Source organism: Falco cherrug, chromosome 6, assembly GCF_023634085.1.
Source record: "Falco cherrug isolate bFalChe1 chromosome 6, bFalChe1.pri, whole genome shotgun sequence".
Taxonomy (NCBI): domain Eukaryota; kingdom Metazoa; phylum Chordata; class Aves; order Falconiformes; family Falconidae; genus Falco; species Falco cherrug.
Genome location: NC_073702.1, coordinates 72,431,148 through 72,448,861, shown reverse-complemented (window position 1 = coordinate 72,448,861; position 17,714 = coordinate 72,431,148). Strand labels below are relative to the sequence as shown.

The following is a 17,714-nucleotide window of genomic DNA, read 5'->3' as shown; positions in this document are numbered from 1 at the left end:
ACAGAATTATCAGACTTGAAATAAAAAAACTCCACAACCTAAAGAGATTGGCTTGCTTGTGATGAGGTGAGATAAACAACACATTGTGCACTCTCATATGCAGGACAACTGTTCTTTTGGCCACAGGTCCAAGATTACAAGGAATAAACTACAGGTCTCTTGCAAATATATTTTGCAATCCCTAGAAATCCCGTATGCCTAGAATGACTGCGGTTACTCTGTCACCAGGCATTGTTTCTGGCTGTGTTATCCCCTCTGTACCTGCCAGTGTCATCCTTCCTCTCTAATACCCAACAGAAAAAGAGAACATGCTGTTTGCTGGGTAAGTACCTCCAATAGATCTGCATCGTATCTACTCAAGCCTATAGATTATGAATTACATAGGGCAAGAACTATGAGCTCTCTCTGGGCACATGTTCTATTTCACAAAACTGCATTTATTTATGAAGTAATGAAAAAAAAAGTACAATATGGGAAAAGAATATAAGTTTAAAATAAAACAACCCAAACAACTCCACTTTCTCAAGCCATTATCTACACAGTAGCACAAAGAAATCCATAAAGCCACTGCAGCTCATTAATTTTTCTTATTGTGTAGCTATGGCCACACAAGCAAGGGAAAGAGCTAAACGTTTCAACATTCAATGTTAAATGGGTGTTCAAGCCAACAGGTCAGGACAGGCTACTCGAGAGTATTCCAGAAAGCATACAGTGAGCAGCCACGCTCAGTTTCGCACTGAAGCTTTCTTCTCACCTGTTGGTGTCCCTGGCCACATCCTCGTACACACTCTGCACTCCGATCTCCAGCCTTGTACAGCCGTAGGATAACATGTCACTTAAATGACGCTTCAGGCAGTAATCTGGTCTGGTCTCTATGGTTATCCCAACGCATTTTGTCAGGCTTCGTTCTGAATACCTGCAAAAAAACCCATCCTCTATTAAAATTGTGGAGGTGGCACTGGAAACTTGGGAATAGTTTCCAATCATCTTCCAGGTGAGAGTTTCTATGTCACTACCAGAATTAAAATCCATGTTAAAACCCTCAAATACATCAGTAGCCAGGGTGCCCTCAACCTTCTGGCAATGCATGGATGAAATAATACAGAAATCTGCACACTAATAAAAGTCTGGGGTTTGTTTTGTATGAAAAACAACTGGACTGTGTCAACCCCTCAAGACTTTTTTAAAAAAACTTGTTAGGAAGACACTCCCAGACCAGACTGAGCCTTCAGTATTCATTTGCCTGGAAACAAAACCTGGACAGAACGGAAAGAGTAGGCAATGAGAGCTGTGTGTGCTTTTAGGGACAAACCAAAGGCGATCTGAGCACTTGCTCCCATTCAGACACTGATGATAATACAAGACCTCACGTTGGGGAAAGCTGGTAGAGTCAGTACGTATTCATTTCATTACATTCCAACAGTGTACAGATAAATTGCAGGGATGGGACAAGGCACAAACAAGATCCAGCCGTTTTCTCACAAGAAAACGTACAAGACTGTCCATAAAAAATTCTACAAATCACTTCCCCTCGTGAACTAGCAGCATGCTCACGACCTCACTGAACAGACGCTGAGGTCTAATGCTGAAAGAAAATTCATTGTTACCCTTTCCCCCCCTCCTTTCCCATTTATCACTGGATGTCTAGCAAAGACTAATTATTCCAGCTAGTAGAAATGGTAAGTTAGTGACCTATGAGAGTAAAACAACAGAAAAAAGGAACCCAAAGCAGCCTTGAACTGAAGTTCACAAAAGGAAACCATCAACCAACATAACCTCCAGCACCACCAGCAAGGATAATATTCCTTTCCATACAGCAATTAATTCACTTGACTGTCTTTCCCGCAGAGTATGGCGGTTGTGTAACAGGACTGCAGCACAGGACAAAGGATTTACAGCAGGAAGAAAGAAACTTCTTGTGAAACCACTTGAAACTGCAGAGATAATCTGGATAATTCCCAAACTGGGATGTAGGCAGGATTAACAGCCACTGTTTGGGAGCTGTATCGGTCTCTTTAATGGTCCCAAATGATGAAGATCTCAGTATTAATACTAAATGTTGCTGAAAAGAGGACACCTTGAGTAAGAGAAGTGTTATGCTGATACCTGAAAGAATATTGCACACTGAAATCACAAGGATGACTAACTTCAGCTCTTTATTAGGTGTTCTATAAAGATTCATCATCCAATTTCCAGCCCCGGATAGCTGGAAACTTCTGAATCAAAATAAAGCTCCAGAGCCTACCTTAGAGCATGATGAAGGTCTGATTTGACAAAAAAAGCCCAAACACCCCACCCCGCTCAAACCTCCCCCACACAACCCCTCCCCCCAAACGTCCCCCACCCCACCCCAAAACAGCAAAAAAAAACCCCAAGTGGGCTCAGACTCACTAGCAAAACTATCAACTCCCTTCAAACTGATGAAGTCTAAGATACGTAAAGACCAAGATATTTGGGGGATACACTGTAATAGCTGTCAAAATAAGCATCTTAAAAAAAACAAACAACAAAAAAATACGTAGAAGATTTCAGAGTTTGTGGCTCACTAATCTGACACTAACAGAACGATTGTTTATCACGTCAGGGAAAACATTGCCAATGTGTGATTCATTAACATCAGACTGAAAACCGCCCACTTTTAAAGACGTGATTTGCAAGGATGAAAGCAAGAAATTTTAGCTAAGGGGCAGGGGGGTGGACGACGACATGGAAAGTCACCAGATAACTCACCCATCACACCAGAGGGTACATACTTATATTAAGCACCTACAATCAGGCTAGAAATACTGAAGGGAGACAAAAATCATTACATCCCTGTCTCTCAGCAAATTTATGGCCAAGATATAAAATGCTGAATATAACTAACACCAACAGACCCTAAACTATAACATCTAAGGGCACCAACAGAATTTCAGTACCGTGTAATGGTTGGTAGTTGTCTTGCCAACTCTATGCCGTGAAGAGAAGCGTGTCTTACCAGAAAAGCAAAACAAAGATAAACCCAAAACAGATAAAGTAACAAAGATGGCATTTCCAAGGGAAGTCATGAGCCTTTTCAGATCACCATCCTCTGTAGAATAAACATTTTCAAGCCAAGCCACAAGTCCTCTAGCTCTCCCCAGCTCTCCTGAAGACTTGTGGTGAGCAAACAGAGCACAGCCTCATACTGTTTTATCTAACTAAAATAAAAGCTTGAATCACATGGTCCATGTTTAATAAAGACTACAGATTCCTTTCAACTAATTGGAAAAAAGTGTGTGACAGCCAGCCTTCCACTGAAGGGGATTCTGGCAACACATCTCCATCATTTCCTGAATCAAAAAAAAAAAAAAAAGAAAATTGACTTTTCTTCTGTCTTTTGTCAACTTTCAAACTTTAAACACTCGTTTAGATATTCATCATTTTTCCTATTTGCAAAATGAACATGTCTATTTCACTTGAAACCTAATATGAAAAGTAAGGACAGGCACAAATTGCAAGATTATAAGTTAAGAAGCCAAACACTGGAGTATCAGAAGCAGCCATGGATCAAAAGCTGTACTAAATCTACATAACCTGTCACTTCATGGAAGGAGTTATCAAAGGTACCCATAAAAGCTGCACCAATTATTATTATGCAGCACAAAGCTGCATTATACAACTAAATATACAACTAATACTTTTTTTTTTTTTTAAATAAATCTGTGTTTAACATTTAGTTTCAGTATTTTCCTACACATGGCCAGCACCTCCTTTTCTGGCCAACGCAAGAGTAAGCTATTAAGAGAGAGCTTGGAGACCTGAAAGGGGCAGGAAATACCATATAAAAGATTATCTCCTAAATACTGGATTTACATCAAGGCAGTCAGTGATTTTTATTTTTTTAAAAATCAAACTGGCAACACCTTTTATTTTAAAGCAGAGTCAGGATCTGAGAGATATTTACAGCCAGCACAGAAAAAGGAAAGACAAACTGATGTACGCTTAAGAATAACACCTTTTTAGTGGAAAAAGCTTTTTAGATTTTTTTCCTTAATTTTTAAAGGAATTTATCTTTGAAATCTGGTCCTGATTTGCAGATCAAGTCATAGTTTGGGGTTGGTTTTTTTTTTTAGTTATTATTAATCAGTGATTGATATTATAGTAGATTGGCTATTTCAAGACTGACTTTGCTTCTGCCTCTCCTACTTTCAGTACCCAGATTTCATCGTGACTGCCCAAGGGAAACACGGTGGCCTCCCACATTTCTAGGAGGTTGGGTAGGCACATTTTTCACATTTTTGCCCTGGCAACCTTCCTGACCACGGAAGCAGCTTCCACAAAGACATGCTCCATAATGTTCCCAGGGACCCAGGCAAGGCTTACCTGCCTGTAGTTCTCCTTCCCACCCTCTTGAAGACAGACCCATTTTCAGTCACTAGGGACCCTCTTTTTTTTTTTGCCTCTTTTTTGCCTCCAAGGTGAGGTTCAGCTGCCTCACCCATGCCTTCCACAAATCTGCATGTGTCCAGTTTGCCAGTGGTGTCCAATGCAATCCTCTGCCATGGGCACCACCTCTCACCCCAAATCACCCCCTGGCAAAAGCAGATCTTGCAAATTAAGACAGAGGCAAAGAAACACCGCGTACCTCAGCCATTCCGTGTGTCCTTCATTACTGAATGGCCTGCTGTACCCAGCAGCAGATCCACATTTTCTTTTGTCTTCATTTGCTAACAACGTACCTATGCAAGTCCTTCTTTCTGCCCTATAATCCCTTGGAGTTTCAACTGCAGCTAAACTTCCCTAACGTGCCCTCTGCCTGCCTGTATCCCTCCTGGGTATCCCATACCTCCTTTCACCTTCTGTAGCCAGTCCTTTTTTCATGTTTGAGCTCCATCAGGTCTTCCACATTAAGCAGTTAAGCCAAGGTGGTGGTCTGTCATGCCTGCTTGGTCTCCTGCACATCAGGATGCATCACGTTAGCAATCTGAGGAAGCTGTCCTGGAAGATCTGCTAAACTCACCTGGGCTTATTCACCTTTCAGAGCATCCTCCCATGGGACCCTGTCTTTTGGTTCCCTGGGAAGATTTAAGTCTGTTATCCTGAATTGACATCTTTATTCTGCTACTCACAACCCTTGGGATCTTAAGCGGTAACATCTCAGGGTCATTGCAGCCAAGACCACATCTCTTCCTCAGCCAGGAATTTGCACCTCTCTGAGGCACTGGATGAGCCAACTATTTCAAAACAACACCATAATACACTCCAGAAATCTCCTAAAGTAGTTGTGTTTCACCATCTTGCCATTCTAGCAGGTATCAGGGTGTCAGACTAATTTTAAGAAGTGTGGCATATTGTTCATTAAGTGCATATATTCTAATGCTTACATCATTTTCATATCTTTTTTTAGCAGTATTCCCACTTTTTAAGCATTCTTCTTGTTGTCTTTGATACCAAAAACAGCCACAGAACTTTGCAGACACACCAGTACTATATCCAGATGGAATATGATTTGCCTATTCCTATCCAATTTTCCACTATTTATACAGTCAAGGGTAATTTGGCTGCTGAATCATACAGAAAGCTCATGATAATGCGACTTAACTCCTAAATATTTTCTAGATATTTCGCTGCTGCTTAGAATAGAATCCTGCACCATTCCTAGAAAAGCAGCTTTACATTTTCCCATAATAAAGTACACAGCTTACTTGCATACAACTTAATATGGAATACAAATGTATCCCTTATTTGTCCATCTCCAGTATTGATCGCTCCTGCCAACCCTTAGAAATTACTGTTTTAACACAAGTATTAAACAGAAGGCCCAGAGGCAAAAACAACAGAAACCTATTAGAAACCATTCGGGTCAATGACAATAATTTTCTGCCATGCCCGTTTTGAAAACCAATGTAATGGGTGACACGTTGCTCTAGTCTTTTTTTTTTTTTTTTTAATGTCAAAATACCTCACTGTATTAAGTCAATTCTCTTGCAAAGGTTTATGCATATTACACTTCATTTCTCAAAAAAACCCTGCAAGCCCACTAACAGGATACAGTGACTTATCACGATAATGGACATGATGGATTTGCCTTCACTTGATCTTTAAAAACAACAGACACTCAGCCACATATCCTGCAGGAATGGCATGCTAGTGAGGCAGATACGAAGAGGGAACAGTCTCTACCCAGCTAGGCAGACAGCCTGAAAAGCAGGTACCTAGAGCTCTGAAGAGTGACTTCAGGATACTCAGACACAAAAGGTTAAGACAACCTTGATGATGACCAAGACAAGCAAAACTGTTACTAACTGAAGATGAAGAGAAGCAAAATAAGAGAAAGCCCTGAGAAATTAGATGAACTCAGGCTGGAAACCCCACCCATGATGGTCTTGTTCACCTGATTTCCAGGTTCAATCTGGCATTAATATTTATTATGTGCACTTCTTCTGGAACTTGAGAATGGAGATGGATTTTATCTTCTTAAGCAACTACAAACATCCTACAGTATTTCTCCTCCTGCCATGGAACAGTCTTATTTATTATTTGTAATACAGCAGTGCTGAGGAATCCCACATAATCAAAAGAATAATCAGAAATCAAGACAAGTGTATAGCACAAGATGACAGTGGGGTAATTTTAATAACAGACTGACCACAGAAGTGAATTATGCAAATAAAACAGATGCTAAGGCATACAGATAAAGGAAATGAGATACAGAGAAACCTTAAGATTTATATAGACATAGCTATTGTAAAGTCAGTTATTTTCAGCATGGTTACAGAACTGTCTGAAATAGGAAGTAAAAAAAGATATTATTAATTTTAATCATCGGGGAACATTTGACTAAATTTTCAGAGAAAGCTTGTACATTAAGCAGACCCTGAAACCAGAATGTGTCTCAAACAAGCTCCAGTTTTTCAGATCAAAAAGGCAGCTACCTCTCCACCAGACACAGCAGTTTGACATAGGGTCTCAAATACTTCCTCACTTCAAGAAAAAACAGCACAGTTCTGGCATAAAACAACTCGTTCAACAAATTCTTTACTCGCTCTCGATTAAAATTTGGTCTATAGACAAAAGTCTTGTCAACGAAGAGACCTGAACATCAAAAGACTCAATTATATATAAACTATACTACAGCAGCTTCCAAACTCCCTGGTTGGGATCAGAGTGGCAGGATGCCAGGCGACACAGAACGACTTACCTCATCCCAGTAAGCTCAGAAAAGATAAACTGTAAGAATAAAGCAGGTGGGTTAGCACTGTGCATATACAGCATATTAATCACGTGCCTTTAAACCACTTACCTGTTTTACACATTTCAGAATGGGAAAGTATATAATGAGGAGGTAAACAGAGACAAAGAGGCAAAAAAATGCACAAGCAGCAGCAGAAGCTCAAAGCACAAGAAGGTCAAAGGCAGCATCAAAGCGAAACACTCACCGAGAGCAAGCAGCGTTCAGGTGTACCTGTCCATAGGGAAAGAAAGGAAGGATGAAAATACAGTGACAAACAAAACTCTGCTGCAGGCAGGAGCTGCACAGGTAAGCACGGGAGCAGGAGCCTCACTGTCTGCGGGAGAAGGTCTGGGGCTCGGCCCCCTCGGCACCTCAGGAAGGGACAGCCAGCACAGATGTAGGTGAGCCCAACAAGAATGTAAATAAGGAGCCTTCTGGCAAGGACCTGCTAACTGCTAAAAGAAAACAAACTGCTGAAGCGATACGACTCAAGGATACCAGAGTAAAATGATCATGGTAGTGGGAGATCCCAACCTCCTACTCATGGTGGATCCCCTGCGTTCGGGGAGCATGCGTAGTGAATTTAAAATGAACCGTACCTTTAAAGTGAAGCGAGAAAGCAACTAACAAATAATTAGTTAGCAGGTGTAGACTTCGGGTGGAACTAACCAACTTCACTGTAAAAATACATGTTGTGAGTAAAATTAGGTGTGCAAGTTAGGAGGAGCGACCCCCCTCGCACCCAGCGCCACAACCAACAAACCTGCCTTGTAACTCCCCTCTAGTTGCAAAGTTCGGTTCCGCACATCACTTCCAAAGCCAAAGAAAACCTCCTTAAAGGTGGAGATGGAATAAATCATGAAGATGCTCATATTACTTAATCATGATCACTGCTAGTGGATTGCCGGACAACAGCAATTTCCACCAAGCATGGTGCTCTATACGCACACGCACTGGGCTGAGCGGTCACAGCTTGGCTGGGAAGGCACTGCTGCTCCTCTACACTTCAGTCTATGCGCAGGGTGGGGGAGGGGGAAGGCAGTTGCAAACTTGCCTTACAAAAAGTGCTTAATGTCTTGTGGAAAGAAAGGAGTGTTGGAGGGCTGAGTGGGGGGAAAAAAAAAAAAATCAAGAATTTTAATTGGCAACCTAAGGAGGCCTTGGCAGAAGGTTCCTGGTCTTAATTTTGCGAACTAAAAGATTGTGAACATCCAGCATCTCAAACAAGTCTAACATCTGGAAAAAATCCCCTTCTTGTGCCCTTGACTACATGGAGCACAGTCCTCAGTGTAACACAATTACAGGTGTTCAAGACAGTGATGCCTACACACGCAGAACGAAGACAAAGAGTGACATCAGTGGTTTCTGGAGAGGAAGCTGCCGATATAATACACAAGTATCTTATGTACCACATCCTCACCTATTACTTAAATGACCTCCTTTTTCCTGATCTCTAATAGCTTGGCTTTACCACAATGTCAATCTCTGAAACACAGCTAGCAATAATTAATTCACTATCTACAATTTCCCACTAGTAAACAAAACCAGGTGGCATCTTATGCATCTAACATGTTTCAAAAGTTTCATGTTTGATGATTGCCCAGAGCAGATATTTGTGAAAACTCAAATGCCAGCTCCTTGGCTTTATACTGCTCCCTTTTTATTACAATTCAGTGTTTTCTTTATCACCACTACCAGGAGTACGACACACTGCTTTGGTTTCTTAGAAGCATCAGTTTCTCAAGGTTCAGTTTTCAAACACTGAACAACTTAGTCACTTAAAATACAGTCATTTATTGATTAAAATATAATCTTCTGATTCTGATAAAGTAACAGTATTTATACCTGCTAAAAAAATTAGGAAGAACAATATTCCCCCCCCCAAATGCCACTAACACATAGGTTATATGTAACTATGCTCCCTCCTGCTGTGTCACTTGGTGTTCGAAATCCAGGATAGGATCAAGTGTTCAAAACAGTATCCGTTCTGAAGCAAAAAAACCCTAGAACTTACCAGTTTTCTCTCTTTCTTAATTTGTTTACTAAGTTGTAACCACAACGAATGGATCTGACATCTGAGAATCCTCCAAAGAAAAAGCACAGCACGAGCAGAAGTGGCACAGTTATGTTAACACACTGCGGGTCTAATCAAAGTAGGGCTATTTGCGTGGACTAATTAAACGCCTGGCTGTAACAACAAGGAGGTAATGATGTTGGCTGCAGAGGGAAGGGGGTAGGAGGCTGGTTTGGTTTATTTTTATATCAGTCACAGCTTTCATAGAGCAACATCACGTAGAGGACCTCTGGCAAGAAGGCTGTAGCTTTGCTGGAGGGACCCTGCCGCCTGTGACAGCCAGTACAGAGCCGTGCACGAGAGATGCTCTGCTCTTACCATGCTGGGCTAATAAACGCACAATTATTTCGAAAGCCATAATCACTGCCTATTCTTGGAGGACATCTGAGCAGGCCCCGAGATGTTTGTCTTAGCTCAGGAGGCAAAAAAAAAGGACACTGAACAGAAAACCCTGATGGGACCTTCTAACATTGCATGCTTATTTTCTGAGCTCCCATCCATTAAGTTCAAGGCAACGGCAATACAGATAATGCTCTTTCAGCAACAAATTATCAGCAAGCTATAACTGAAAACACCAGGGTGAATAAGCATATGCTAGAGCGAAATATTTCAAACAAGAAAAATCACATGTGTGGCTCTAACAGGAGCCAAGTTGCGGCCTCTTTTTTACCCATCTGTGTCAAAACTAAAGGTTGGGGGGGCACGGGAGCTAAACCAAGGCTAACATGGACAAGAGAGTGCTTACCTCCTCCTCCCTTAGGTCAGCTCTCTGCCTTTCTCAAACCCGTCCCAGTGAGCAGAGCCATATTATTCTTGGAAACCCAAGTCTTCACATTTACCCCAGAACAGAAGCAATACCACAAGCTTCCAGCTTCCTTGCACAGAGGCTTAAGGAGACCCGAGTCTTTGAACTGCTTTCAGATGGCAACTGGAGTGCCACCAACAAACTGACCTCGTCTGCAGGTGGAACCAGGGACCTGCAAGGTCCAGGAACACAGAAACATTGTCTTCGGCAAGTCCAAAGGTCTGTTGAGCCTGGTCTCCCACCCATCTACAGCTGTTGCAGATGATTAGACCAGACCAGTAGGACCAGGGCAAGCTGCAGTGGTATTTTCCTCTAATACTCTTAAGAGTTGCCAATTATTTGTTCTTCAGGGACTCCCTGAGCCAGAGGCAATATCTTTAGTAGTAGTAGCTGTCTTCAAGACTTATCAGCTCTCACTGGGCGTTTTTTCCTATGAATGTGTTCAGTCACACCTCAGCTTAACTATGCACGACATGAAGGAGAGCCTTCTTTCTATTTAATTCCCATTTTACCCGATAGCCCTCGTGGCATATAAGATAATTGGTGTTTATCCTTTCTCTGTTGTCTCCATGCCGCTCAGGATTTCATCGACCTCTACTCTATCGCTCTTAAATACTTCCCCTCCCCACCCCCACCCCACCCCGAGTTCCACAGTATCATTTCCCTTCTCCCCTCCCTTATTTTTAAAAAGAAGAACTCAACGTAGGTTCAAGCTGTGAAGGCACTGCTGAATTATGCAGCAGCGTAACAGTCCCATTTTGCTCTCTATTCCCTTCATTATAATTCCTCACACTGACTTGGTCTTTTAACCAAGCATCATGCCTGTGTTTCTCTCAGTTGTCTACTACAACTTGAAAATCTTGTTCCTGAGTAGCATTAGCCAACTTGGAGATCATTGTTTTGTAGTAAAATAAGGGAACATATCACTATATCGACATTAATCATCTCACCCAGCATGGTCAAGACCACTATTCCAGCACAGAATCCTCTGGGACACCACTGATGACTTTCCTCTGTTGTGTAAATTATTTATTCTGTCTCCTAATACCTTTCAATTACTTATGCATGCAAAGGCTTCACTCTTATTCCCACAGTCTTTAAAGAGGCTTTGGTGAAGGACCTAATTTTTGGAAATCCAGGTACACTTACACGTTTGTCAAATGCTTCAAAGAAAACTACAACCTAGATGTTTTGTTGAAACATTAACCCTTTTCAAGTAGCCAGAGGAAAGGAATTCATCTGCCATAAGATGAAAATGTGTACTATGGAAACAAGAACCTCTGAATCCTTGTTCTACATAAAGAGAAAGGTGGTTTGGTTTTTTAGCAGCCAAAGAAAACAAAACCTGCTATCCCAATAAAGACAACTGTGGTCCAACACATCAGCAACACATTTCTTCCAAGACGGCTGAAAGAAGAGAACATATTAAGTGTTTGTAAAATGTCCACTTCCTAAGCCCATACTCAATTTTTTCAAACGAGGAGCGTACACACTTTCCTTCACCACGAGACTAACATATGAATGCCAGTAAAAAAAACCACCCAACCCTCCACCTTATACGTGGAAGATTCAGCTAGTGCAGCACACTGTGCTGATCATTCCAGCTTGGATCTTCAGCAGCCAAGACCAGCAGATCAACAAGTCACACACGGATGAAACAATTGCTTGGTTGCCTACGCGCTCAACCAGCCATTCTAAAACTCCTGTCCTTGTTCGCAGGACACATGTACAGACTTTTAAACTCCTTTGATTACCACTAATAACATTTGAAAATTACAACCAAAGAAAGGAATCCATGAACGTCATCCTGAAAGACCTGATAAAACTGCAAAGAGGAAGAAGTGGTTCAAATGACCAGAAGCTTGAAGGTGACCAGAAGCTCTGGGCTTGCTATGAAGATTTCCTGTGCCAAACAGCAGCTCCTCTCCTATTTAGAATCACAGAATTACAGAATCATTTAGGTTGGAAAAAAAATCTTTAAGATCATAAAGTCCAACCATTAACCCAGCACTGACAAGTCCACCACTGAACCATGTCCCATGCAAATTACATGCCCTCCCAGGCCACCAAAAACCACACAGGTCACTTCTGCAGTGGGAAACAAACCCATGCAGGAGGGTTACCAACCCCGAACAGTATTATTTTCAAAACCATTTGGCAGTTTAAGGTGCAGAAGAGGAGCTTGGAAAAAAAAATACACTCAGCACAATGACAGAAAATTAGAGACACTTTAAGCTATGAAGTTTTAGAAAGAATCAAATGCATTTCTCAGTAACAGTTTGGGAATTTCTGCCAGTAATCCAGGATAAACACTAAAGACAGAGTCCCACTCTTTTGCCTTAAGCACCAGTCCTGGAAGTGCAGCATGGTGGCCTTAACCCACACAGTATTTCAAGGGAAGAGAAGCAGAAGGCTGTAGGCTGCATTTGGTTAATATTTCGTTTTGGTCAATTTTGCTGTTCCAGTACCTTTTCAGCAAGCAATATAAGATCTAAAAAGAAGTAGCTTAGTCCCATTTCAGCTGTCTCTTATGTGGATTCCAGCACAATTTCATTTGACCTTTAGTTAAATTCCACCTCCACCAGGCAATCAATATCAGCTATTCCTACAGGACAGGTTTTACTCTACGTCCCTTTCTCTTTTTATCCGAGTGCACAGAAACAGATAACACATCCTATGAACAACAAACCATGTCACCACAGTGACACTGAAGTGCAAGCAGCTCATCAGCTTGCTACGTACAGTGAAACAAAGACTGTTATAAAACTTCCATGAGGAGATGCCCAAGACTTGCCCTTGATTTCTCACATCTTCACTGTTCAATTTGGTTCAAGGAAACCTGAAAGAACAACAATTTAAATGCCTGTTGCCAAATCAATACGACCAACAATAAGGTCATAATCACAGAGACAGTTTACCACAGAATAGTCAATATGTAGTTACAGACGCAGGCTAAAAAGGGAATCAGGAGAAAAAAAATCCTTATATCTAAAATTATGAAAGAAGTGACATGACAGCCTCTTTTATTAAATCCAAACTGAAGTTCAAATTTTTCTTGCTACAGTTAATGAGAGAGAACGAACTAGGTGAGACTTAGACGTATTTTTTTTAAAAAAATGCTCTAGTTCCAATTTCAGTTCCGATATTGACTCACTGTGGCCTAGGGAAAGTTGCATATTCTTAGTTAGAACCACTTCCAAACTGTTATTGAAGTAAAAAACCACTTCTGCCACAGCAGTGCTGCATATGGTCCTCAATGCCCTAAAAGCTATTGTTGCATAAAGACAGCGTCCAGTAAAAACCTTGCTTTGTAGTTTCTGCATCTACCTATTAAACAGAATTCATCTCACCCCCATCTAACACTCCAATATAAACATTTAGCTTCAGGAAGGAAAAACAGCTTGACTGCTGCTTTGAGGATACAAAGAAATTGTATCACTAAAATTATAAACAGAGCTAATAAAAAGCAGTCATCAGCCACAACTGCCAGTGAAAAGCTATGGTTTTAGTGGTTTTAGCTAAACTTGCTCTCATGCCAAAGCAACTCCCTCACCTATAAAGCTGCAAGACGATCTCTCCCAAAAAAAGCACTACAAGAACATCCAGGCATCTGTTTCCTCTGTGCTTGTAAAACCCCGTGTTCAGGAGGAGGCTCACTGCAGCAGGCTACAAGCACTGAAGGCGCCATTCCCCCGGCTCCATTGCCATCCATCGTAGCTCCAGCTACAGTGCCAACAGCTGCGCAACTTTTAACAGTCATTGAGCTCATTGCTTTGGAAAAGTGTTTCAGCTTTTAGCTGCTACAGTAGCTTCAAACCGCATCGCCCTGCCTCAGGCACAGACATCCCTCACAACTCCAGGGAAGATGCACTGGTCCCAAGGAGCATGTTCCTGCTAAGGAGTGAAGCCCAATGTTTCCTGTCACGGCTATGCCCCCTGCGAATGGCACAACCTGCCTTACAGCAAGATGAATACACCAGAGAGAAGACAGGAGGAAAAAAAAGAAAAAAAAAAAAAAAAGAAGAAGAGTACAACAAAAGGTGAGTGACCACTTGTGTCTTCCTAGAGGTAGGGAAAAGCAAAGACCTGGAAAGGGGAATGGGAGCAAGAACCAACACCGGAAGAAACAGGAGTGTCTTGCAAAAAGCCTACACCACATCAAAACCAGTCACGAGCTCAAGGAGTCAGAAGTCAGAGCTAAAGAAAGAAACACCTCCTGCCCAGGTCTGCAATGGAGCCAAGGCTCAGTGCAGGATCCAGCTCACAGATGCAAACACCCACATGGAGCTGGGGCTCTCATCTCCCGTGGCAGTCAGTGTGCCCAGTCAACAGAGCCCAGAGGGAGACACTGACCCAGCAGCGGTGCCCACTTCAGCAGGAGCTGTATCCTTCTCTAGGCTCTGCTGACCACATCTCCGCTTGGCTGGAAGGGGAGATCAGGCACCCAGTTCACACGGAACCATCTGAATTGAGCTGTCTTAACCCACAAGCTGAACCCACATCTCACCTCAGAGCTGCTGGAGAAAAGGCAAATCTTATTTATAAAAAAGGAATAAAGGCCCTTCCCACTGATTTTAGAATTTTTAGAGCAGCACACAATCGATCTCTGGAGGTGAATCAGGCAAAGGTTGTGGAGAAAAAGGAAGAATTAGGTAAATGTATATCCAAGGCCCAGACAGAGGGGGACCAAATTAAGGCTGCATAAACACCCCCAGCTCTGCCAGTTCCCAGCTTTTGAGTACTTGACTTCACAAACTGATGGGTCACAAGGAGGCACCGAGTCCCAGAGCGCATTAGCTGCAACACATTGCAGAAAGGCACATTTCAAAAGCAAACAGCCTCGGCTCTGCCTAGCACAGCGTTCACAAGGAACAACAGTCACAAGGAACCCAGTACTTGCCATCCTGCCACAAAAGTATGAAAATTAAACCTGCCTTTTTTTTTTTTTGCATCCCTACTACACCCACCATGTTACTAGAAAATGACTTTTCTTTCAGATTAATTTAGCACTGTTGAAAGGCAGTGGATCTCCATTTACAATATCAATGAGGCAAGCACAGCACAGCTGAGGGAATTATAAACCGCATCTCACTATTTTACCAGCCCATTTTAATTCGGGCTGGAAAGCAATCTCTGCTGAAAGAAGGAAAAAATGTAGCGCAGGCACTGTGTTAGCTCTCCAGGGCATGGCAGTATCAGCCTAGGATCACCTGCATCCTTATGGAGCTCATAGCAATCACTAATGTTTGATCTTCTGCCCACTGCCACGGGAAAATCACAATACAACAGCAACTAAAGGCAGCGCTTCTGTAATACACAGGATGGTGTAATATTTTGTGTCAGGGAAGAAATTAATCCAGAGAGCTTATTTAGTACAGGCCATGCTGTCTCTTCGTGACATTACCTTTAGATCACCAGCACAGTTTGAACTAGAACCGTGTAATCATCAGGCCAGGTTCATATTCATACAGGTGACCAAGCCATGAATCAAACTCCACCTCCAGTCACCAGTCCCAGCTGACCACTCAGACCCCATCCTAGCATTAACATTTTAGTGCAGGTCACCGGAGAACTTGTTATGCTTGCCAAATTACACATGCACAGCAGTGAAGCAGCAAAAATGAGAAAAGTATTCCCTTTGGCAGGTGTTCAGCAGTAATTTGCTGAAAATGTACAAAAAAGGCACTGAAATTCATTATTTAGCTTTGACAATGTCATGACCGCTAGGGCCATCATCCTTTCCACCAGCGTAGGATAAAATACGGATCAATAGCATTTACAAATATTGCTAAATTTGATGTAGCTCATATTTCTGTTGCGAATAAACACAAAGGTTGAAAGGTTCCACCCTTAAACCTTTGACAAAGATATATTTGGTTCCAGCAACCACCTTAGAAAACCTAAAGTCAGGTACTACCAGATGTGCTGTTGCGCATGCAGAGAAGTATCTGGTGGCTGTGGCTTCCTCATTGCTACTTTCCTTCCCCTAGTCTACATTCAGTCACAAACCTGAGTAATTTACATGCAGGAGAAAATGCTGTGGAAATACTGAACAGGGCAGATAGCTGGATAGGCAATCACTTTCCATAGCTGCAGGATGAAAAAGGATGAACAGCTACCCATAACAAGATTTGGATCTGATGAAATGACTTGCGCTTACATATCTCCTGAACAACACACATTTCAGCAGCTAGAAGTTGGGTCTTGGCAGTAGAAAATAAGCAATGCAAAACCAACAGCATGCCAGAAAAGGCCAGCCAGCTTTGGGGTAAATCTCCTCAAATTCTGCCAGCTGGAAAGACATTATCCATACCAAAAGCGTTTAGGGGTACAAACCCTGCACCAAACAGTTTTCAATGACAAACATGGCTCCTGCGCCATGGAAGAATCATAGAATCATCATCACATCCGAAGCTGGAAACAAAGAAAACCTGCCTGCTTCTCCAGAACATTACAAACTAGTCTACAAATCTCCGGGAACAAAAGGAAATTTACAACAGAGGTTCAGCCTACATTATCTGGCACTAAAACAATGGCCAGTTATCTCCTGCCTGGCACAGAAAAATCACTGCCCAGTCAGATGTCCCGAGGGATTTGACAGACAAGCTCCGATGGATACAGCCACAGCAATTTGTAATGTTGCTGCCTCCTGCTATTCACTTCCTTCCCTGCCAGAAGCTGCTGCCTGCACAGGAGGGGATGCAGAACCAGTAAGTACCTCCACACCTCAGTTGCCCAAATTACTCCTAGAATAGGAGTTTCAGCCAGCAATTACTGCGGTTTGTGCTGGAGCTGCTAGAGCTGCAAGAGCCTACCTGTCACAGTACCTACTCATTATGGCAAGTCAAGAGGTGAGATCTGACTATCAAATTCTGGAGATTTGTAGCGGGGCAATTTAACACGCTGGGCTTCCTGCAGCCAAAGAAGTAGCATGTCTTCTTAAATCGCTATCCGTTCCAGATTACATTAATTTGTCAGAGGGTGAACTCTGGCAGCTGAAGGGTGGACAACTATGTTTAGCTGCCTGTTTTGGAAGTGGTAACCTCAAGCAGAGGGTCAAGGTAGATAAAGGGAGAACAGTAACCTCTTAAATCGCCCTGGCATGAATCACTGGAGCCAGTGAGTCAAAGCGCTCTGTTATTTTTGCTAGAGTCACAATTAGGACTCAGAAAGCACAATTAAGATATATTAGTGTAACAAGCAACCATATGTCAATTGAGCCATCTGAATTGTAGGAGAACATCTTTTTTGCCTATACTAACCACATGGTAAAGCATGTGTGCTTAAACCTCTTTCCTTGAGAGTCAGCGTACACTAGAATTTCTCACAAGCCGGGCCAGCAAAACACAGATCCAAAGCCAGCTGCATCAGCACAGGCACAACATGCTCCCTTGTTACCCCACATCATTTCATTGCAGGTCTGTGCCCTGAAAGTCAAGCAGCCAGGCTAAATCCTGGTAAAATCACAGCCCTGGCAGCAGCAAGACTAGACCTACCTGCAGAAACCCACATCTTCTAACAAAACTCCCAAAGCCTTGTTTGGGACGTTTAAAACAGACTTCAATTTTGACAACGGAGTGCAATGCTCTGAAAGCAGGTTTATCCCCCACTACTGAAAAGCAAAATTATGAGTTGCTTAG

The 17,714-nt window shown here is 42.3% G+C and overlaps 1 protein-coding gene across 2 annotated transcripts in view; it reads right to left on the bottom strand.

Moving 5' to 3' along the window:
* ELP3 (elongator acetyltransferase complex subunit 3) overlaps positions 1-17,714 on the bottom strand; it is a 94,173-nt gene that overhangs the window by 60,590 nt on the left and 15,869 nt on the right. For both annotated transcript variants that reach the window (XM_055713516.1, XM_055713517.1), the window contains exon 8: positions 755-916. In XM_055713516.1, the coding sequence (XP_055569491.1) occupies positions 755-916 (162 nt within the window). The remainder of the gene's footprint in view (positions 1-754; positions 917-17,714) is intronic.